We start from the raw sequence: 23,997 nt of genomic DNA, 5'->3' as shown, positions 1-23,997 counted from the left end.
AGCTCCGGTTTCTCACTGCCTGTCTGCTGTTTTTGGGCAGTCACGTGCCTCAGTTTTGGATCCATGGTCTCTTTCCACTAAAATAAGTGGTGGCGGCTCACACATTGGCTGTAACTACCATCATAAATAAATAAAAGAGGGGGTGCTGATAATTATAATGAACGGTGGCACTCCTTGCCACGCCTTATTCTCAGCGAGCACCAGGCCCAGGCCAGCACAGCACACAGCCCTCTCAAACAGACCAAATGGGCCTCCAAAGCCTAGAAATGGCCCCTCGATCGCTCTTCAAGAAGCGGAACTGACGAGAGCTTTGCTCCCCGAGAAATGGCAGGGATGCAAGCTTTGCTGTGGGGTTTTGTCCCTCACACACCTGCTGGGGGCTATTTCCACCCCTCTGGGACTCCTTCCACCCAGGAGAGCCACCAGCTTGGGGTGGGAAACGAAAATAAGGCAAAGGGAAAAGAAAGTTTTATTTAAATAATATTTATTTATTTATTTATTTATTTATTTATTTTCCTGGGGACAGAGAAAGGCGCGGAACCCCCCCCGCCAGACCGGCCCCAAGATGTCGGCCCCCGCGGCCTACAGCTCCCAGCGGGCCCCGCGACGAGGAGCGCGCCGCGCCCCCGGACTACAACTCCCGGCGTGCCCGCGGCCCCGCCCGCCGCCGCCTTCCCGGCTCCGCGGTAAGCAAATAACCCCGGGGCGCCCAGCTGGGCCCGGCCGGCAGCGGCGGCAGCGGGCGGCGGAGCGGCCCCGGCCCGGCCCTGCACGGTCGGGCCCCGCGGGAGGAGAGCCGGGCCGGCCGCCGAGGCGGGGCGGAGCGGGGCGGAGGGAGCGGCGGCGGCGGCGGCGGCCGGGCCCCGAGCCCTGAGTCAGCCACCGGTGCCGGCAGCAGGGAGGGGCGGCGGGCGGCCGCCGGCCTGGGCACGGAGCCGGGCCCGGGGCCGCCTTTGTTGCGGCCGCCGCCCCGCGGGAGGTCAACGGCGGCTGCAGCTCCGCGCCGCCCGGCCGCGGCCCGAGGTGGGTGCGGGGGGAATCGTGTGCCCGGGGGGGGGCACGGGGGAAAGGGGAACGGGGGAGAGGGGCCCGGCCGGGCGGGGCGGCTCGGCGCTGCCCCGAGGAGCGTGCGGCCAGAGCCGGTCCGGCTTACCCGGCGGAGCCCCTCGGAAATTCCCTGCAAGTAAACACCGCGAGCTCCGAAGGAGGAGCTTAGCTGCGGAGTGAAAGCGGAGAATTTTCTAGTATTGACACAATCCTGTGTGTGTGTGTGTGTGTGTGCACGCCTATAGGCGCTCGTGTGTTTGTGATGCCTCTTTGCCTGCTGGGTTACCAACTGTCTCCGTCTGTTCCCTGCTTTAGGAAAATACGTGCCCTAAGCTGCTGAAGTACACCAGGCTGGTTTCTTCTCATCACTGAAATCACATCACACAGCTGAACAGAGAAGGAATGGATGCCGGCGTTGGAGTATAACAATAAGTGAAAGCAGCCACATTGCTTAAGCTTATGTGACAGAAAGAAAACTTCACCTGCGGCTAGCAAGGCTCTGTCAAGGAGGCAAGTCAGTGTGTAAACTTTACAGAGACATCTATTAATTATTTAAAATTCTGTATAGACAGAACTCCTGTTGTTTTTCTCTCTCCTGTGAAAAATACTAAATTTGCAACCAACTTTTACATGTATCGCTAGTCAAAGCACAACCAGGAGGGAAAAACACTGCTTTAAAGAAATCTGAAGATGAGCGCCCACACACAAACTGCAGAGAAAGGGCAAAACACGACACTCCTGTGCCAGGAAAGCTATGTTTGCAGTGGGACAGATGAAGCAATCTTTGAGTGTGACGAGTGCAGGAGCCTACAGTGCCAGCGCTGTGAAGAAGAGCTACATCAGCCGGAAAGGTTACGGAACCACGAACGGACCCGTATAAAACCTGGCCATGTCCCTTACTGTGACTCCTGCAAAGGTGCCAATGGGAATATAATGCATGCCAGCATGACAGGGTCAAGACAGATAGCAGCGGTGAGGTGCCAGGTGTGTAAAATCAACCTCTGTGTGGAGTGTCAGAAGAGAACGCATGCTGGGGGGAACAGGAGGAAGCACCCTGTCACCGTGTACCATGCTGGCAAAGCCCAAGAGCAGGAAGAGGAGGAAGGGATGGATGAGGAGACCAAGAGAAGGAAGATGACAGAGAAAGTTGTGAGTTTCCTCTTGGTGGATGAAACTGAGGAGATTCAGGTAAGAACTGCTGTGGCCTGTTTGACAGGTGAGATCTTTAGTTTCTGCCTTAGTTTAACATATTACTGGGATGCATGATTGACACTTAAAGTGTAACTGACAGCAACAAATTTACAATAGGGACTCTTGGCAGTAAATAAGTGTCTCAGGCCAAAAAGACACAGTGCCTAAGACTGGTCTTGCTCACCAGTTCCTCAAAGGGCAGGTTCACTAAGACCTCTTGTGTGGCAAGAGCCTACTCCCAGAGGCTTGGTAAGTGAAGCTGGTGAAAGAATTGACTGTACTGAGACACACACAACCAAGATAAGAGCTCAGTATACAGGATGCTGATCATTCCTGAACAAAGCTGAACTGAGAGGATTGCAGTAGGTATCCTGCAAATGGGAGTACTGGCTGCCAATCTCCTACCGTATGACCAGGAGTGGGCACTGTACCAAGCAGTGCTAATGGGAAGACTAAAGCCCCCTGCTACCTTCCTTCACCACCAGTAAATCCATATGATTTTTTAGGAATAGGATAAAGTAGAAATAAGGGCTTTTTAAGGAATCGTGACTGTATGCCATCCAGGTCCTACAGACACCATGGTTATGCAGTGTTGCTAGTCACAGATATTGTTTCATGTTAGCCTTCTACCAAAATAGGGGGACATAGGCCATCAATTTGGGATAGGTCTGCTGGGAATAATGATAGAAATACTTGCAGACCAGGAACAGCGTCTCAGGAGACTTGATTTTAGAGTCTAGCATGCAGTACGTGCATTTATTTAACTTTTCTGCTGGCCTTTGTATTTGGTAAGCATAAGCACTTTACAAATGTAAAAATATTCTGTGTATACAAAAGCAGCAACATGTGAAAGTCACAAAGCAGATTAGTTATCCAACTAAAAACTTGGTTTCATCTTTGGGCTTCCAGTTTGCAGCTTTCATGTTAAACCTTATTCAGGAGATAGTGGAAGAAAATGTGTATCACAGGATGGCTCAATATCTGGTTGCCCTAATTTAACATATTCATGCTGCCAGTGATAAAAAGAGTTGTACAGAGGCAAAAGGGGAGAAAGGATGATGGTGACTGTGAACTATCATCACAGTTTCAGGTGTGGTAGCAGTCCTAAATTTGTATGCTTCCCCTCAGCACACGTGTTGCCATGTAATGCATGGCAGATGCAACTATTGCTGTACGATGCAGGCTCTTCAATAATCTTCACCTGGCCACTAGAGCAAGCTCTGAAGTGTTTCAGAACATGGCTGTCCTAGAAGGCTATTCACAAGCCGTGCCTGCATGTGTTTGTACAGTTTTAAGTTATTTTTATACTCTAGAATCTGTAAGCCTTATTGGGGCAGACTTCTGGCTGCCTCTTGCAAGCAAGTGCATTACTATTTAAATATCATGGGCAATAAAGTCAGCTTCCTTATTGGGACTGCAGTGGTCCTTTATCAGATCATAACAATTTGATCTGAACACAGTTGGAAAAGCTCTCTGAAAATGATCTTTCCTCTTATTGAGAGCTTGAGTCAGAGTTCTTCCATCTCAAGTGATTTTTCTCTTCCTCATAGCTGACTACTTGCCTGACAACTCACAGCCAGTCTCAGAGCAGTTTGAGAGTTTTCAATTACAGTACGTTCTGGCAGCTGAAACTTAGAGTTCTTGCTATTATGGTGATATTTCTGCTAGTGAGCATGAGAACCTTTATTTAGAGAGCATTGTCAGATTATGAGCTCTCAAGACGTGTTCTGTAGCATCTTTTGCTCTTGATAAATACTGAACAGACAATGCAGCTATCAGAAAGATTTTAAGTCTTTTGTGCTCATCATTAGCAAAATGATGTCTGATTACTTAGGAAGAAATCTTTAGTTCCTTATTTAAACAGACTCATTGTCCAAAAAAATACCAAAGCAGTAATAACCTGAAATGCGAAGATTCAGGGTTTGAGGGTGTTTGGCTTTTTAAGCTTGAGCAGCCAGGAGAAGGCTCAATCGGAGTTAGAGAGTGCAGCTATCCTTAAGCGTCTGTTTTCTGACCTTTGGAACTTGAAGATTGTTATCTTGGTTAGGAAATCAGAGAGAAAACTGCTGAATTGCTGTCAGTGGCACATTCAGCCCTACCAATATTAAATGCTAGTCCTGCAAAATTAGGCAGAACAGGTTATGCTGCTGAACAAAAGTTATGGATCAAGATGCTTGCTGATGTATACAGGCTTGCTAACGTCTGACTTGGAAGTAGTACAATGAGATGGGAATATGGGACAAAGATTTTTTTATTATCATGTGAAACTTGGAGTTGTTCAGCTCAAGTGGTTGTTGTGTGCCATCTCACCATTCCTGTTGGCTTCAGGAGCTGGTAGTTCTGAAGCTCAAGGATGTTCATAGTGTGTAAGCAACAGCAGCTAGCTTCAAATCCAGAAGCAGTGTGGCTTCATCCATAAGGAGCTGTGCCTCAGCAAATTAGTTTAGCTGAGAGGTGGAGATTCTTATCTTGGGCTCAGCACTGCAGTGTTACAGCTATGGTAATTCTGAAATCTTCATAATAGTCTTTATGCCATGTAGCACGGATGTGCTGGCCTGCTCAGAGCTAGCTTGGAGTTTTTTGCCCTTTGCAGACATAACCAACCATAAGCTCAAAAAGCGGAGGACTTAGGCTTGTTTCAGATTTGCTTGGAGTTGGGAAAGGTCCCATTTTAAGCCACCACTGGTACAGCAGTTGTTTGTAGAGAACCAACAGTAGCTTAAGCTCATCCCCGTGAAATGCAGGCTTCTGTGTTATGTTCATCATTGCAGCACTATATCTGAGCACCTCAAAAAGAGGTTGTTTCATATTAAGAAAATGCTGCTAAAGGTTAAATCCAAGCTCACACTGCAAGGCTGTGGAAGAAGCAGAGAGAGAGGTTGTTCCTCAGGGAGGTCCAACTGCTGCTGTCTCACATACCAAATAGCATGCTGTCTTGTGACTTAGTCCCCAGCCATCCTGACCTACTACTCCACAGATTTTTTTCCTTCACTTCTTCCAGGACTGAAAAAATAAAAATAAAAAATCTTGCTGGTGTTTTACAAGCTGGCATCACCTGAAGTTTAGACCCCATTCTAGGTCCTTTTTCTCAGGCTATGTTATAGTTTTACAATTTTTCTTTGCACATTAAACTTTTGCCTTGTCTATCACCTGTTATTGTTCTTGATAACAGCAGCATTTGTTTGTTAATTGGTTTTGATATATTTGTCTTAGTTGCTTATCTCTACTCAGAATGATGTTGCGGGGATTATTTCCTCAGCCAGTTGCTCTGGTCTTGTCAGTGCTGTCATTAATCTTCTACATCTCTTCTTTGCCATGGTAGGCCAAAACTGTTTTCTTCTGTTATGTATGTAAATCCCCCAGCTGAATCTCCTGATCTTGTTCTGAGGAGGTGTCAGCTTTCCTTTCCTACCTCAAACCTGCTGAATTTCCAAAGAAGTACCATTGTACTATCACTAGTGCTGCCCCTTGCACATGCAAGGCACTTCTCTTAGGAATTTAGAGAACAATTCATTGATCTCATTAAAATTGTCCTTTACTCTTGGATCTGTTAAGAAAAACATACCAAAACACACCAATGAAAGCATGACTAGGGTTGGGATAGCTGGTTCGAGTCCTGATACTCTCTCACTCTCTCTCGAATTTTTCCACTGGTCTGTATCTGTCTTTGCATTTTCATGTACTTAATGTTTATTCAGTTTGTAAAACAGCAGCCATCTTTGCTTGGTTGTTACACAACCTTTGCAGTGGAGTGGAGAGGTATCCATCAGTTGTACGGTGACCTCTATTTACTCTTACTCCTGCGGTAGGGGAGAAATGCTTAACAAGGCATCACAATTTGATATTGTTATCTTGGGGACCAGATGTTGAGGGTTACCACAGGGTCAGAACTCCGCTTTAGTGGCATCAGTGGCTTCTATGATAACACTTTGTCAGAAGCTGTAATTGAGGACTGAGCACTTAGAATCTACACAAGGGGAGGAAGTCTTTCACTTACCCCAGCAGACAGGGAAAATGCTTGATAGTTACAAGTCTGTCTTCGAATTCACTGATATTTGACCAGAAACTTTCTCTGTCACAAGAAATTACCCATTCTCTGGGTTTCAAAGAAAAATAAAAATGAACTGACTTTGTAGCTTGTCTTACCAGGGAGACGGGAAGAAAATAAAGGTTGTTTTTTTTTTTCTCTGAAGCTAGTCACTGTACAAAAATGAATGTCCCAAGCAGTATAATTTTATTTGGGAGAGGGAAGCATACATTTATTTCTGTGTCTCCACTGCGATACCCACTGTGATCTGTCTTTCTTTAGTTAGCAGGGCTTTTTTTTATTTTGCCAATAGACATCTCCATTTCCTAAGTCCAGCCCCATTCCTTGAGTTCTTTTTATTCCTGATAGCAGGGTTAGATATCTAAAGGATTATTAAGCTCTTCCCCTCAGCCAGTACTGAGCAGGATCTATGTATATACTACTCCACAGCCAGTTGATGACTGAGACTGACCCACTGCCTTTGTTGAAATGTAGACCACTTGATGCAATAAGCAGCCTCTAACAGTGTAACAGTCCACATATCCTCCTCTGTCACCTCTTTTTAAAAGTTACATGCATGGAGTGATAACTCTTCAGGAGCGGTAGCTGCTTTGCTTTTGTCACTTCTGCTGTAAGCCTGATGAAAGTGCTGTGGCTTTTTCTTTATTACCTGCTGACTTGAGCTTGGCCAAAGTCTAGGGATGAGAGAAGGGAGAGTCACTAGGAATGCTTTTTCTAATTAAATATTTCTGTGGGTCAATGCTAGCTAATGTATGTCTTCTAAGAGAAGATCACAATCTCTTAAATTTCATTGCTTGCCTCTGTAGTTTAAAAAAGAAAAAAAGGCATTTGTCTAACAAATAGTACTAGTTTCTATGACACTCTTGCTTGACTTGGTGTTGGGAGAATGTTTTTGTTTCATGCTTTTTCTTTTTTACTGCCTCCTGTGAATTTCTTGGGATTTTATTTCATATCCCTGTAGCCTGAAGAGTTGCAGCTGGTATATTTTCTATGGATATAAAGGAGGAAGAAGAAATGTTGAAACATCCAAGGTTTTTTTAGGTCAATGTGGTCTGTTGGATCAGAGTTTGTAATTTCTGTCCCTGAGTTCTGTTGCTGTACTGTTGATGAGTTTTCCTCCTCTTTGTGCTTCAGAGAGGTTTTCTTGCCAAAGTACTTTGCTATCTTACACTCCAGGACTATTTTTCTTACTACTTTGCTAGTTTTGAGTATTCTTCCCATCCTACTCTGTTACCGATTTTGCAGTTCCCTCTCCTGCAATTCAGTGCACTGGTTTTCTGTCCTTAGAATAAAGTAGCAGGACAACTATACTTGCATTTACCTTGAAGTCTCTGTTAGTTTTGAGGTGTTGCAAAAGGAAGAGGGGAAAATGTAATTCTTCAGTTAGCAAACAGGTTAGGGAGGTGTCTAGTCTTCGGCTTTCAGCAATTCCATTCAGCTCAGTTGTCATCTACAAGGGTGGATTATCTGCTAATAAAAATATTTCAGTCAATATTGTCTCTTGGGTTAGGGAGGTCTCAAAGTAGATTACCTCCCATCCACCTATGTTGTGTTCCACCCCTCCCAGTGTATTCTGTCCTATAGCCTTTGAAATAGGGTCTATCCCCCTAGCTAGGGTTGATAAACAGGATTCAACTCTTATCTCTTTGTCTCTTTCCTGAAAGAGTTCTATAAATGATAGATGTGGGCTTCCCCTGTGGGGAGCCTCTATCCTTTGCTGCAGGGACCTCTTCCAGCCTGAATTAGTCTAGGATCGTACTGGAAACAGGGTTTGAGTCAAGATAGTCTAAGGCGCTTCTCATGCCTCTACTGATGTTCCATAGGAAACATCAGTAGATTCCCCACAGGGAGCCACCCAGTCCTTTTTCTCAGTTGGTAGCAAGAAGCATTTGGGAATATCAACAAAGGTTTCTCTGGGGCAGAAATGGGTTGTTTCCAGCAGCTTTTTTAATAGTGTGTCACACCTGAGTTTCTGGGATAAGCCAGCTGTGCTCCTTTGCATTCCCTTGGAGTTATGTCTGTGTACAGGGGCTGTGTACGTTGTGATACAAAACATCAGATATTGTGGTGTTCTGGTTGTCAGACAAGTCTAGTGACTCATACATTTAATGATTAATATAATGATATCTTTATTTCTTGATTGCAGAAAATGTATTTTTGTTATTAAAAACACTCTGTTAAAATTAGGTTAAGCGAAGAGTAAGATTTCAAAGTACACCAACAAAAGTACCAACATAACTCACAATGACAGTGTAAGACTAACAAATGAAAGCACTCTGAGGAATCCTATGCCAAGCACTTTGGGTTTTTGTTTTCAGCTGTTGTCATCAGGGCACAGCTCTAGCTTTGTGCACCGCTTCCATGAATGCTAGCCAGCCTTAAAGGTTTCATGGATAGTTTTAAAAGAAGAAAACTGTGGTTAAAAAATGTCTGATTCACTTAATGTGTTTGTTTTGCCTGGAGGCGAAGTTAAGGTTGTATGAGTACAGCTCATTGGAAACTCCATTCTATTTTATGGGGTTTGTTTCTAAGCTTTTAATATGTTATTGTTTGAATAACATCGTTTCCAAGAAATTCATAGGCAGGAATGTCATTTTTATCAGTTCTTGTTTCTAGACTTTTCCTAAACAACTCTACTTTTAGTATGGCTTGGATCTAGGTAACTTGTTATGTTAGGTATGGTACATTTCAGAGTATGAGCGACGAGGAGGCTGGACATCTACATGCATTCCACAGAAGTGTGGTATGAGTTTTTGTGTCCTCTTTAGAGAGGACTATAGCTGTAAAGCTTTTAGTTCTTCCTGCTGAAAGCATCCACCTTCAGTTCAGCTCAACTCAAGTGGAATGACTGACTGTATGGAGGGGTGCGTGACAATTGCTAACAGAAAATGTAGTTTAAAATGGAAAATCAGGCTAGTCAGGATTCTAACCTACAGTGGAATAAAAACTATTTTTTCTAGATGAAATTCTTTTTCTGAGATCTATAACAAAAGTGTAAATGAGTTTCTGATACTAGAAATGACAAAATACTTCAGGGAAATAGAGGAGGAGCTGGAGAAATATGCCTCTTAGGGAAGATTCATTCTTAATCGTCACTGCTATGTGATTTAAGGAAGGTTTCATATCTGCCCTTTGCTGTTCATGTCAGAGATGTGGAGCTTTTGGACAGCATGGGAGCGTACAAGGCGAAACGTGAATCCTTTGCATGTGCAGCAGAAGGTGGTACCAAAAAAACTGCTTTAGAGATGGGGGGGAAAAACAGGGCAGGAGCCCCAAGTGGTTTAGTGCTTCAGCACACTTATTACTCCCAGCCTGTCTTTAACTGTCTTAAATAAACTTGGTTGAGGGAGGTAAATTTGGCTACTGATAGAGGGGTTGTTGTGGATGGTTCTTTGAGTGTGTCATCCCTGTGCTCAGCAGCAGTTAAAGAAGATAAATGCACAAGAACAAGGAACACTTCACAAGCTACAACCATCCTCAACAAAAGGAAGGTTTGTCAACCTGGGAAGCTCAGCCTGGGACAAATTCAGCTGCAGTGGAATTTGTATGAGCTGACTCCTGTTTCTCACTGGTGGGAATGCGCTGCAGAGCTACCCTTATCCCTGTGTTCCCTGTTGTCCTTTGTATCTTCTGCCAATACTGCCGCAGCCCCTTGCAGATGCTCTCCCAAACTGATACCAGAATATGAAGCAGTGCTGCTTAAACGACCTTAGTTATTAGCTGCCCTGCCTACACTTGGGCAACTGTTTGATACTTCCTTGCACTGTCAAGAGTGCATAACCGGAGTGATTAGGTCTGATCAGGCACTTACTTTGACAAAGAGTCTGCTGCTACCCTTATGGTAAGAAGTTTGGGAGGCAGTAAAATAAAGAAAAAAACAATCTGGAGAAAAAAAATCATTTTCCTTTTTGTTTACATACGTGCAACATCATTATGTAATCAGTGGCTGCTATCCCCTGAACCAAGAACTTGCTTTCACCTCCAGAGGCACTAACTGAAACAGTCTATCATCTAAACCACCTTCCTGACAACAAACTGATAATCACAGCTACCAGAAAGGCAGACCCTTTCTTGTGCACATAGATCTTGAGTGTGTCTTGATGGTCTCCCACAAACGATTCTGTTGAAAGCATTCTGATTTCTATATTTCCTGTTTTTCTCCGCACTGTGAGGCTGCCTTGAATGCTTTGAGCCTGTGAGTAGGTACCGCAGCCCCACAGTCCCCAGCCTTTCTTTCTGAGCACTGTTCCCAACCACAGCCCGGTGCACTGGCTATTTATTTTCCTTCCAAGTCTGGATGCTGCTGATAGATTTGACCAGTGAGACTGGATGAGCCTTAAACTAATTTACTGATCTAAGAATAAACTTGTTCGAAGAAATCATTTGCTACCTCATGGCCTCTCTGGATCTTGTATCCTGAGACCTGCCAGCGGTGTTTGCTGGGGAGCAGAGGGCAAATAGCCAAGCTGCCTCGAGCCGCCGAGGGGCAGGCGAAAGGGAAAGGAAGCCCCCTTCCTTTTGGCTTCAGGGATTTTGCAAGGAGGGGATCATGGTGGAGGGAGTGGATTTAATTCTTCTCAAAAAGTGTCTGTCCTATTTTTCTCTGTCACATAACGTCTGGGATAAAAGCTTGTTGGGAGACAGAAAACCAACTGATAAGCAACCGTAACCAGAAGCGTGAAACCTTTGATAGCCAAGGCTGTATTCTGCAAGGAAAGCAAGATAGGCTCTCATGCAGAGCCCTACCCTGTTGCATTGCTTGGTATCTGTTCCCTGTTGCTCTCGGATCTGAACAGAAAATGCCCTATTCTCTATCCTAAATAGCACGATGCTTGTCACTTAATCTATGTGAAGCCAAAGAAAGGTGATCTGCGGAAGGTTGTTACTGTCTTTTGGCTGTGTGTGTTTGTTTTGGGGGCGAAGTTGTTTTTGTTGTTGTGTGCGGTGTTTTTTTGTTCTTTAAATGAAAGCACGATACAATAAATTATGAAATGAATCGTTGAGGTTGTTGTGGCACTTCTGTAAAAGACAGTTTGACCTTCTTCAGTCGCCTGACTTCAGCGCATAACTTGGCTACTTGCATTTTCTTCTCTGTCCCCTGAGGTGCGCCAGGACAGGCTGTGTCTGACTGCATCCATCCCACATCAAGGGGCACCACTGCTGGAGAGAGGAGCCTTTCTCTGAGCAAACACGTGCTCAGACTCTGTGCATGATGCAAGTTAAGGTGACAAAAGCACTCACCTGTTTTGCACTTGAGTTCAGAGACTTGCCAGGGAGACCAATGCTACGGAGAGTGTCTGCCACACTCCAAGTGGCTATTCTGGCAGACATGAGAGTAGGGTTTTGCTCTCTTCTCTAAAAGAGATTGCCTCTGTGAATTGGGTAACATTATAGAAGAGATTTCACTGGACAGATAATCATAGTGAGGTATCGCTTCCAAAAACAGCTATGTGATGGACCAGCCTGCATCCCATTGATGTGTATGTATTAGAAAGCTGCTCTCTAATATTTTGATTTGGACTTCTTGGTGCTTCAAAAACTTAATGCAAAATCTGAACAGGAAATTATCGCTCTCATTAATCTTATGAATCCTGAAACCAGCTGTGTTCTGAGTTGTCTACTCCAGTTGCATAGTTATAATACTATTTTTTTCTTTTTCCTCAAGGTAAGGAATGAGGAAGAATTTATCAAGAAACTGGACTGCAGTCCTGACCAGCATCTAAAGGTGGTGTCCATCTTTGGGAACACGGGGGATGGCAAGTCTCACACCCTTAACCACACTTTCTTCTATGGCCGAGAAGTCTTCAAGACATCTCCAGCACAAGAGTCCTGCACAGTCGGAGTCTGGGCAGCGTATGACCCTGTCCGTAAAGTGGTGGTGATCGACACAGAGGGCCTCCTGGGGGCCACTGTGAACCTCAGCCAGAGAACGCGGCTGCTGCTGAAGGTCCTGGCCATCTCTGACCTTGTCATCTACCGTACTCGTGCTGACAGGCTCCACAACGATCTCTTCAAATTCCTTGGTGATGCCTCGGAGGCTTATTTAAAACATTTCACTAAGGAACTAAAAGCTACTACAGCCCGATGCGGCCTAGATGTTCCTCTGTCAACTTTGGGTCCAGGTGTCATCATCTTCCACGAGACTGTGTACACCAAGCTACTGGGCTCTGGTAAGTAGGCAGTAAAAACTGCTCACTGATGTGTAACTGCTGTCTACAGGTTATCAGGCTGCACTGAATATTCAGTGTTCTTCGCTGTTGTGTAAAAGATGTGGTTTGAGTTTTGCTCTCGCTTGTTCCAGTCTGTGAGCCAGGCTGTGGAAGGAGCGGAGCATTCCCTGATGGTGGTCTGACTACTCTAGATCAGCTGGAACGATCCTTTCAGCCAGCTGAGTGTTGGCACTGAGTGGTCACCATGGGAGTTGTGCCAGCCTTAGGGAGGATCACTGTACAGGATGATGAGTATGGGCGATATGGTAGACGAAGGTGAAAACTGAGACACCCTGGGATTTTGGCAGGGGTATAGAGAGTCTTGTTGCAAAAAAAGAGAGGGGGGAGGAGGCGAGAAGCAAAGCAAAACAAACCAAAAACAGAAACAGAATATATGTAGAAACTAGGAAGAGCAAGAATAGCGAAATTGGTGAACATCAATACTCACAGTACCCTCAACCTATTCTTCTAATTTCTGCAGACCCAAGATTGATCTGAGGCTGGTGTGAGGTTGGGACTGAGACTGCGGTGGCACAGGGCTGACACTGCTTTTCTCTGCACCCAGGTTTGATGCAGACAAAGCAGCAGGCCTGGCACAGTATTACTGCCATCACTTTCAGTGTTCTTTGCCAACGCTTTTAACTTGGCTCATGTCATACTGGATTATGCATATTTAAATTGTGTGGTTTATTTGCACATCTGAGTGAAATGCACTGTCCTATGGAAGTCAAGGCAAATTTTGTTTTTGGCTATACAGGATGTAAATTTCTTTCCTGGCTCTGTTTTTTCCATGCTTCAAAAGGCATGATGAAATCTTCCTTCATTCTGTCAGATTCTTTGATGAGCAAAAGCCCTAATGAATGGACTGCCATAAATAAGATTCAGTCCTGCCCTCTGTGTAATACCACAGTAGCACCCTGTTGGCCCATATTTTCATTTTTTGCCTTTCTAATGGGTGAGATCTTGAGCTAATAGAACTTGGCATTCTTTATGCTGTTTATTAGAGTGCCTTCTTAATTACTTTTAACTTACCTGCTGTGACAGTTCCTTTTCTTCCATAGCAATTTGCTGATTAGCAGTGGAGAGTTTCCTATAGCTGTTGAAATTTGCTATTTCAGCAAGTCAGATTGTGACCCACAATGATACTGGCACCTCTGTGCAAAGTCAGGGTAGTAAAAAAAAAAAAAAAAAAATCTGTTTTATGATTCCTTCTGATCATGGTATGAATAGGGAAGAAACCTTTTAGCACGTGGATTTGCATCAAATTGCAATCACCCTTCTTGGGAGGTAATTGTGAGATGGTTGTATTTGTGTAGTTTTAGGGCAGGGAAGAAGAGGCCTGTGTTATTCTGAAATGTACGTGAAATTCTGAAATGTACGTGGCCAGATAAGTGCTTCGCTTTGTACAAGGCATTAACAGATTCAGTCTTCCTTGCTACAGAGCTGGCATGCAGAGTAAGCAGCCCATGTAAGGTTTGTGTCCTCCACTTATCAGGTGCTAGGACAACTATACCAAGTTCTGGTCTGGTGAGAAGAGCTAGCTAGTGTGTTGACATGGAGTTGCCTTATGTTATAAATTGTTTTTATATTTCCAACCCTACATGTTTCCACTTTACCTGCGGATTTGCAGTCTCTACAAAACTTGGTATTAGGATCTAAAGCTGCATTACAAAAAAAACCCCACAGACTGCTCTTGGAAAAAGTTTTTATTTCCTTGCTTGTGAAATGTAATGATAGCTGCATTTTGGATGTAGTAGAAGAATTAAGAAAACTAGCACAGAGTGGCATATGAAAGCAGTGTGCAATTTAAATATTATTTTAAACCATCAGTTGTTTATATACTTCCTGATACTCTTACATACAGATCATCCTTCAGAGGTTCCTGAGAAGCTCATTCAGGATCGCTTTCGGAAGCTAAGCTGTTTTCCTGAGGCTTTCAGCTCAATCCACTACAAGGGAACAAGGACATACAATCCTCCAACAGATTTCTCTGGACTTAGGCGAGCTGTGGAGCAGCAGCTGGAGAACAATACAACTCGGTCACCTAGACAGCCTGGGGTTATCTACAAAGCACTAAAGGTAAGTCCTCTGGTTTGGAGATCAGTTCAGTACAATCTGTTACTAGCAACTATCAATTCTGGCTAATTAAGCCGGAGCAAGTGAACCAGTGACACAGAATTGCAGATATATGGAAATAAAGTAAGTTTTGGCAAAGACAATGGTTTCGTGTAACAACTAGGTAAGCTGGATAACTTTTACTTTAAAAAAGCAGACAAAAAAAAACAACCTTAACAGATATTGCAAGGTCAAGAAAAGCTGAAGAGCAAAACAGAACAAAAAAAAGTGAGTTGGGAAGAAACTGACTGGGGAAGAAAAAATAACGAATGTTGCGAGTGGTGAGCACTTGATGACGGTGATTTACAAACAGGAGGCCCCTCAGTGCAAGGGGAGGGAATGCAAAAGACTTGGAGGGAGTTAATGGTTGGCAAACCTGGCATTGAGCATAGTGTAGCCGAAGGGCTATGAGGTGAAAAGGAGGAAAGAGATGTGTTGGTAGCTAGGGAAGCAGATGGGATAAAGCCAAATGATGTATCATTTCAGAGGTGCAGCATCAGATCAGAAGGCTGATGAAAAGGAATTGGAGGAGAGAGCAGCTGGTGATTTATTTTTTTTTTTAAGGTTCACCTCGCCAGAATGTCAGAGGGATTTTCAGGTCTTAAAAATTTGCAGTCCATCCTCAGAGTTTCTACGCATTGCTTACCACTACCTGATTAGCAGCATGTTTTCATTGGCCTGGAAAAACATCTGCCTCACCACGGGAGCAGGAAGTAGGGGCTTATTTGCAGAAGGTGGCAGTGTTAGCAGCCTTTCTTGATGTTGGTCACAGCCACTGGAATCGAGGACTCCAGCTGCTCTGTATTTCGGGTAACTGAAGCCCAGAAGAAGGTGTCAGGGTAGCGGGTACACAGTTCCTTGCACTGGGAGCAGACAGGTAGCATGGGAGAAACAGCTGGAATGGTTAATTCAGGTTTACTTGATTACTGTGGTAAGTGTGTAGAAATTAAGGAAGTTTCAGATACAGCTACCACTATACATCAGCTCACGTCCAGTAAGGTGGTTGCTGTGTTCAGATCACTACTGAATACAAACATTTCAGCTTCTCTTGCTGGGAACTTACCGCTTGCTAGGCACCTTTGTCTATCCCATGTGACTTCTGAATCCATTGGCCAGTATCAGTCAAGCTTGAAAGATATCTTAAAGATAATTTCCTTGGAGCTCTGTGAAATCAGATTTTTTTGTAGACATCTTTAACTGAGAGAAGCTGTGGTGAGAGATATCTGTATGTGTGTGCATATGCACTGTCAATCCCTGTCAGACAGCAGATGTGTTTCCTCCCCCTGCCTGTCCTGGAAGGGAAAAGGGAGGAGACAAAGGTAGTAATTATAGTTAGTTCAACTGCAGGAAGAGTTTCAGATAGACCTCATGCCTTCAAAGATCTCCGTCAAAAAAAAGTGCTTTGTTTCAGTGGTTACCAATCTAATTGTTTCTACCATAACACCCCCAAAAACTGAAAAAGTTAAGTGTGCCAGGGTTAAGGGCTGAATTAATCTAAGAACAGATGCTTCCAAGAAAGGGAACAAAACCCTTTGTCTCAGGCTTGCAGTTTCACCAGCGTAGAGAAGAACAATTGTTCACACAGCCAGAGGAACGCTCGGCAGCACTTCCTGAATGAGGGGCAAAGAATGTGTCCTTGTGTACTGTGTGAAATGGCTCTTCAACTCTCCTTCTAGAGGTTTCCAGAATACAAGCCTCTCTTAGCTAAGGTGGCAATGGACATAAACTGAAACACAGGGTTTCATCTGAACATCAGGAAACCTCACATTTTCACTGTGAGGGTGACTGAGCACAGGTTGCCTAAAGAGATTCAACCACCTGTTTCTGCTGTAAAATTCAAGGCAGGGGCAGGAGGAGAGGAGAAAAGTAAGTGTCTTACAAGCATTCAGGTCATTTCCATACAAGTGCAAGATTGTCTCTCTTGCTTAGTTTCTAATCTTTGTCTTGGTTTCCAGGTTTGCAAGACACTGTTAGCTGTGTGCCCTCTTTCTGCCTCTGATTCCAGAAGAGGAACCCATGCTTTTGCTTGGAAAAGCTTTCATAAAATGTCTGCGTTGCTCTAATTCATTCTTTTCTGTTTCCCAGGCTCTAAGTGACCGGTTTAGTGGGGAGATCCCTGATGACCAGATGGCTCACAGCTCTTTCTTTCCAGATGAATATTTCACATGTTCCTCTGTGTGCCTCAGTTGTGGGTAAGTAGATGAGAAATGTACCCTCATCTTTCTAGAAGTTAGTGCTGCTCTGGTCTACAGCAGTAAAACGAAGTTTTTGTGATGTCTTGACACCTGACATCTATCATCAGGTAGTACTTCCAGGCAGAATTTTCTTGAAATTAGACTCCTAAGTGGAATTGGAAGGCTGTTATTGTCATGTCCCAGCTAGATATGTGGCCTTTGCCCACTCTATTTTTGTGTACTGCTGCGAATCTGTTCTGCCCATATCCTTTCCCTGGATGGTTCATGAATAACTTGGCTGAGAATTGCAGACAGGGCTAGAAGAAGGGAATGTCTAAGGAAACCCCCTGAAGTCTTTTATGATGATATCTACCTGCTGTTTTTATTACATAAACAATACTAAAGCACATGTTATGGGCCTGGACTGTGCCCTGTGAGTAGTTCCAAGAAGACCCCCAGGTGTGATTAGAGCTTGGTTTGTAGCTCTGTGGGAAGAGTCCAGAGATTGAGCCTGCAAGTGCTCTGAGTCTGTAAAGTACTATAGCAGCAGGATGTTAGGGCTGATTATGCTTCTGCAAACATTCTCTCCCAAATATGCTGTAGTGCTATGTTCATGCTCTTTCATGTTTGTTAGAAAATTCCTACCAGCTTCTTGGAAAGGCTGCACTGTTAACGTTGTTCTGGCAAATTTCCAAGCTTGGTTAGTCCTACTTAAAATTTTCTGTGAAATTTAAATTGATACAGTGATCACTTCCTACACTGAGTTGTTTTGTAGTGCTGCTTTGTGCTATGAAACAGCTGCTACGACTCTTTCCAAAGAGCCTGCCTTTCAGTAATAGGTGACATCATTGCTTTATGTACAGTTGTTGGGGTTAGAACGCCTACACAAATGCAAGATAGTAACATAAATGAACTCTTAGTGACATCTGTCCCATATCTAACAGTACCAGCTCATGGCTTGCTTTTGCATACTCAGGTGTGGCTGTAAGAAGAGCATGAATCATGCGAAGGAAGGAGTCCCTCATGAATCCAAAAGTCGATGCAGATATTCTCACCAGTATGATAACAGAGTCTATACTTGCAAGGTGAGTAGAGACACACAAGGACAAGATCTGAAGAATGAAGAAGGAAAGGATGGCCCAATGAATGAGGGATATCACAGGCATGTGCCTGTTTTGTTGCTTTTTTTCCAAATGGGAGAGGTGCTCTAGCCTTTGCAAGAAAAATTAATCCCTGTTGAACTTATATTTTTTTGATTGGAGATGTCCTCTCCACTACGGGCTGTGTGTCACTTGCTAGCTAAATTGTGAGCTCAGCTGCTCTAAACTTGGCTGATGTTGACTTTCTACACACTGGATGCAGTTACTCTCTGTACTTGCCTATGCCTATTGCTTGATATTAGCTGATTTTTCTACGGGGTGTGTGCAGGAGACAGGAACATTTTCAGCCACTGTCATGGTATTCAGTACGGTAGAAATATTTACTAGATGTAATTATTGGTAGTGGTTTCTTTATTTGGTTTTGATGAGTAGCTTCTTTGCTGTGGAGACCACTGTATGCCAATTGCATGCTTTATGTCACCAAACAGCTACGAGACCTGGAGCCTGGGATTCCCAAGAATGTGTTTTTAATTGATCCATTGTGTTATTGTGTTATAGGCCTGTTATGAACGAGGGATGGAGGTCAGTGTGGTGCCAAAAACCTCTGCTTCCACTGACTCCCCTTGGCTGGGCCTTGCCAAATACGCTTGGTCAGGGTGAGTACTGCAGCTAAGATCTTTGTTCTGTTCTCTATTGACTCTAGTGTTCTGGACTTCCAGCATCTCGCTGAGGCAACCTGTCTTCCTTTAATCCTCTCTTGCAGATACGTGATTGAGTGCCCCAACTGTGGGGTGGTGTACCGCAGCCGACAGTACTGGTTTGGCAATCAAGATCCTGTGAACACTGTGGTGAGGACAGAAATTGAGCATGTCTGGCCAGGGGTAAGTCTGGTTGCTGGATAGTCCTTGTGTATGTGTGCATCCACACAAGAGTGTCAATTATTCTGGACATTGATGGAGAAAATGGGTTGACTTTGATTCGAGCAGGTCCCCTGTCTGCTGTTTAAAAGAACTTTTGCAAGGGCTTTTGGTCATCTTTTGGCTTTCTTAAACTGGCAATTCAGCCATTTCATGAAATCTTTGTGTGAATATTACACCACTGAAAGCTACCCCTGTGTTTCAAAGTAGGGCTGGTGAAATTTAACAGTTTAACAAGTTTAACAAAGAGCAGTGGGGTTGCAGAACAATCTGCTTTTGAAAAATCAGGTTTTCCTGTTTTTATTCTCAAATGAATGCCTGTTTTGTTTCAGACTGATGGATTTCTGAAAGACAACAACAATGCAGCCCAGCGTTTGTTGGATGGCATGAATTTCATGGCGCAATCAGTATCTGAACTTAGCCTGGGACCCACAAAAGCTGTGACCTCCTGGTTGACGGACCAGATCGCCCCAGCTTACTGGAGACCCAACTCTCAGATCCTGGTAAATAGCTGCTACTCTACTTCCATACTGTAGAGAAAAGCTTTGCGTTGCTAAAAATCTTTCCTCACCCTTTAAGTAATATAGGATTTTGCAGACTCTAAATGCTTCTTGTTTTATTGCAGCAAGCCCTTCTACAATTTTGACAAAACTGAATGGTTTTCAGCTTTTCCCATTCTTGACTTAGAGTAAGAATGAACAGAGACTCTGCCCAGCCCTGCCAAATAGACTCTTCCCTCCCTACTTCTGGTTACCTCTTCTCCCAGCAGTATCACCACTGAAAATCCTGGTTTCCATGAACTTGCTCTTAAAAGCAAAGAATCTACATCTTATGTCTGGTTTCTGTGGTTGATAGTAGTATTTTTATAGGTACAGAGATTTAACTCTGGTTTCATACCAGATGCCAAAATCTGGACCCAACAATTGAACTAGAAAAGAATTCCATATGTCTTGCTGGAAACAGATACTTCTTCAGGGAAAGCAGCCTTCTGAAATCTTAAACCCCACCAAGACCAAATACCCCCCATTCAGTCCTGCATGATGTGGCTGTAATTACTGGTGATTGGGACTGAAGGGATCACAGCAATCCATTGGCTTAACCCCCGTATTTGTGTATAGTTATATACACACCTACCTGAGTCACTTCCTTGGGGTGAAGGTATGGGGGTGGTATCACCCAAGTCTCAGGTGTAACTGTAGTTTTCACAATCTCAGTCTGAGTGATGCCAGCCTGGAATTCTGCTCTATTTTTCTGCTATGAGACCATTAAGGAAGATCGAGCTAACAGTTTTTCTTTCTACGTTGTCCTGATCAGAGTTGTAATAAGTGCAACACGCCTTTTAAAGATAATGACACTAAACATCACTGCCGGGCCTGTGGAGAGGGCTTCTGTGATGGCTGTTCTTCCAAGACCCGTCCTGTGCCTGAGCGAGGCTGGGGACCAGCACCAGTGCGCGTGTGTGACAACTGCTATGAAAACAGGGGCATCCAGTTAGGTAATTTCGAGTTGACTGTGACAGAATTATCCCTGGGTAATAGTCTGAAGTCTTTGTCCTTGGCTCCTGGATCGCAACCATTCCCATTGGGTGTAGACAGCAATGTTCAAGTTGGGCTTCGGTTTAGTTTTTTTTCTAGTGACGCTCAAGAGCTTGATATTTTTTGGCAGGAAGATTGCAATGAGCTGACAGATATCTGACTCCCTCATAGGATTATTTTCTAATTGGATCTCTACTTTTTTTCCCAACGCCTGTTGGTGGTGTGGAGCTGGCATCAGAGCAGGGATGCTGCTGTTACAGCAACCTTTGTTTTGTCCTTTATTTCCGAAATGAAGTGAAAACCCTGCAATTGCAGATTGGGGATGTGGGAGATAAAGGCTGAGGAGAGGTCCCAATCTGTCTTTTGGGTTTGCTGCTTTTGGGTTTTTGCTAATGCAAAAGAATAAATTTGGCAGAAATTGTACTGGAAATAGGTGTTGAGTCCTTAACTCTTGTGTCATGCAGATGTGGCTGAGCTGCCTTCAGATGAAGAAGGGGGGACGCTTATTGCCAGGAAGGTGGGGGAAGCTGTACAGAACACTCTTGGAGCAGTGGTGACAGCCATGGACATTCCCTTAGGTGAGCTGTGCTCTCTTTTGATGGATTTGTCTAGAGGTGTTTTTGGTTTCACAGGGCAGAACTGACTGAACTTCAAGAGGTGATATGACAGACTGTTAACTCCACTATGATGCCACTTGAGAGTTCTAGAGCCCCCTGCAGCTGTTGTTTCCTCTTGATTTTCAGCATGCTATTTTTGCACTCCATATTTTCAACCTGTTCCTCAAACTTGTGTGCACCAAACTGCAAGTAGTTTGTGCTGCCTTGATGCATCACCTCAGTGACCTACCAGTTGAAGTTCCCTCAGGACTGGCCGATTAGAAAGCATTTTGTCAGGCTTGGTTTTCTCCCAGAGATGCTGAGTGCATTTGAGTATGTTCATGGAGACTGCTGGCACTTAGTACTTCTGCAAGGAAGGGCTGAGAATCTGAAGCTGTCCAATTTGGTTTTGATGGAAAATGATCAGTAATGTCATCTTTAATGGTGAGCTTAGTACAGGAAAGGTTGCTGCTCTTTCATGTGCTGGGTAGTAGTTCAGGTATGTCAGCAAACGCTTTGCGTCTGAATCTTCTGTTGTTGGAGCTGAACTCCTCATTGCTCAGATCATTGTTTTGTTGCTTTGCTTACAGTCTGTCCCACCATCACCTCTGTGGGCTGTTTGTTGCCCAACTTAATGAAAGGAAGAATAAATCTCTTCCTCAGTTCAGTGTTCCTGAATGTTTGGCTTGGTGACTGTGTTTTCTTGGCCACAGCTGAAACTGAAGGTAGGGAAGAGCAACTGTCTCATCATACTCACCTTCTGGAAGAGTATGCGTAAGGGAAGATGCCCCAATTTAAACAATCTGTTCCTTTTACGAGAGGCGGAATGTGGGAGAAAGCCATTACCCATTTCATCCATTCTGTCAGTCTGTTACACTGAAGTATTGTCAGAAGGTTGTCTTCCCCTTAATGGCAGTGTTACGGCTTGCAGTGTGTGAGGCCTTCCACCTTTGGAGGAATTTTGAAGGAATGTAGACGTTCTTGACATGCTCATTTTCACAAATTTTCTTCTCCATCTTTCTCCCCCTGCCCCATCACTTCCCCCATAGGTCTGGTAAAAGATGCTGCCCGACCTGCGTACTGGGTACCAGACCATGAAATCCTGCACTGCCACAACTGCCGGAAGGAATTCAGCATCAAGCTCTCCAAACACCACTGTCGGGCCTGTGGCCAGGGATTCTGTGACGAGTGCTCACATGACCGCAGAGCGGTTCCTTCTCGTGGATGGGATCACCCAGTCCGAGTTTGCTTTAACTGCAATAAAAAGCCTGGTGACCTTTAACCCCAGGCTCTTCTCCAAATCTTTGCAATTCCTTATGTTCTCAGGGTTACAAATGAAAATATCTGGTCTCCCTTTCACCTCTTAACCTGTTGCAGCCAGAGTGCATGTTTCCAGTTTCTGGCCTCCTCTCGTGTTATATCCATCTTGGAACGCTGGGAATGAGCTTAAGTTCAGCCTTGAGGTTTTAATTTCAAATTAACTGGAGAAGGGAGGGAACTCCCTTGTAAATGAGTGAACCAAAATCCAGTGTATTTTATTCCAATTTAAGTATATATATATCTATATATATATATCTATGTATAATTCAGTATATTAAGAATGCAGGTGGCTAGTGAAGCATTGAGTATTCCTAGTTCAAATGATGGATAGTGGTGTTCTTTGCTATGTTGGATCAGACTTACGGCCTTCTGATTCTTCTTTTGGAATGTCTCGCTGATCACGATGTCCTGTGAGGAAGGTTTGGACTCTGTGCTGCCAGGAAACCACAGGCCTCTCCAGTGTCGGTTATATGAATTACACCTGGTAATTCGAGCAGCCCTGCATCTGGAGGTGCCATACTTCTGGCCATGGAAGATTAAACTCAGATTCTTTAGCAAGTTTGTTTGAACTGTGATATGAACAGTGGTCTTGCAGTGCAAGAGGTATTAAGTTGAAATAACCCCCCTGGGAGAGACCAGTAGAGTTTTTAAAGGTAAAGCAAATCATGGCACAAGGCAAAGCATTCCGAGTTTGCCATATCAAGTTCAATACCAGATCAAAAGGTAACAACAGGGTCTTCATCTCCCTGGCAATGTTCTCATGTACTCAGGTTTTTTTCAGCTTCCTTTGCCAGCTTGTTGCAATTAAAAGTTTTGTCCAGAGCAGAACAAGAGGACAAGTTTTGTAGGCAATTCTGAGATAAGTTTGAGTTGCTTGGGTTGTGATGACTTTTCTTTTCTCCCACTTTTTAAGTGATCCCTGAGTTTATGGAGCCTCTGTGTTCTCAGACGTGGTTGCGTAGAAACTGCACAGATTTGACGTATCTTTTTTTTTTTCTAATAATAAGAACTTTCAAATCCACCTGGAAAATGGGAACCTTTCTTCTTTGCTCCTAGCAACTGGCATTCACTGGACTTCATCCTTTTATTAAAGGACTGCATTGAATTCATTGAATTTTTTTTTTTTTATTATCAAAACCACCACTTAACCTAACTAATACTGCCTTGTACTGTGGACTTGTGGTTCCAGTTGTAAGAAGAGACCATTGTGGATTGAACTGCCTAAAATTCTCCCTTGTTGGCTTACATAGACAAGAATTCTTCCACAACAGGAGACTTGTCTCCTCTTGGAGTTTGATGCAATGTCCTGAAACTGTGGTATTTTTTTCCCCAGCTTATTAAATGTGCTCTTGTGTAGATGGGTGCCCAAGACCCTGTTTTAGGACTGTATTATTAAATTAACTACTATAAAAGACTTTATCTTCTGAGCAAGTGTACCGACTTTTTCCTTGTAACATGTAGTTCTCACTTGGTTTCTGAAAGAACACACAAAGCGATTGCCCCTTCGCAACTACATCCAGCCTGCACATGGAAGTAGACTTGGAAGACATTCCAGGATACCTTCTGTTCTGGCCGAGTTTGCTGGGGACTATCTCATGTTTTTATACGCAAAGTCTGCCATAAACTGACAGTTGCCCAAGGCTGGGCATGAGCAGGTAGAAATCCTCTCTTAAAAGACATTCTGCACATCCAGCATAACTCTGTGCTTCAAAGTCTTTTTATTTTTTTAACAGGTGAGCAATGTG

General features: G+C 44.0%; 1 protein-coding gene across 3 annotated transcripts; it reads left to right on the top strand.

Annotated features, from left to right (window-relative positions):
* The first annotated feature begins 533 nt into the window (after positions 1–533).
* On the top strand, positions 534–23,679 carry ZFYVE1 (zinc finger FYVE-type containing 1). Of its 3 annotated transcripts, none has more exons than XM_048065240.2 (12): positions 534–686; positions 1,363–2,235; positions 11,952–12,456; positions 14,360–14,574; positions 16,696–16,802; positions 17,761–17,869; positions 18,443–18,540; positions 18,648–18,765; positions 19,134–19,304; positions 20,116–20,296; positions 20,801–20,914; positions 21,982–23,679. In XM_048065240.2, exons 2-12 carry the CDS (start codon positions 1,738–1,740, stop codon positions 22,212–22,214), a joined length of 2,349 nt encoding a protein of 782 aa, XP_047921197.1. In that variant the 5' UTR covers positions 534–686; positions 1,363–1,737; the 3' UTR covers positions 22,215–23,679. The 3 variants fall into 3 exon arrangements, with proteins under 3 accessions (XP_047921197.1, XP_066854789.1, XP_066854788.1); XM_066998687.1 differs by lacking the exon at positions 534–686 and adding an exon at positions 714–1,023; XM_066998688.1 differs by lacking the exons at positions 534–686; positions 20,116–20,296 and adding an exon at positions 711–1,023 and having other exon boundaries at positions 21,982–22,214.
* Positions 23,680–23,997: the final 318 nt, after the last annotated feature.

This window comes from Anser cygnoides, chromosome 5 (genome assembly GCF_040182565.1).
Source record: "Anser cygnoides isolate HZ-2024a breed goose chromosome 5, Taihu_goose_T2T_genome, whole genome shotgun sequence".
Classification (NCBI taxonomy): Eukaryota; Metazoa; Chordata; class Aves; order Anseriformes; family Anatidae; genus Anser; species Anser cygnoides.
Note: the sequence above shows the minus strand (reverse complement) of the source record. Positions and strands in the feature narration are given on the sequence as shown.

Coding starts and splice junctions, on each gene's coding strand:
- ZFYVE1 (XM_048065240.2), top strand. CDS start 1,738: ATGAGCGCCCACACACAAACTGCAGAGAAAGGGCAAAACACGACACTC. Junction 16,803..17,760: donor TCTGTGTGCCTCAGTTGTGG/GTAAGTAGATGA, acceptor TTGCATACTCAG/GTGTGGCTGTAAGAAGAGCA. Junction 18,541..18,647: donor GCCAAATACGCTTGGTCAGG/GTGAGTACTGCA, acceptor CCTCTCTTGCAG/ATACGTGATTGAGTGCCCCA.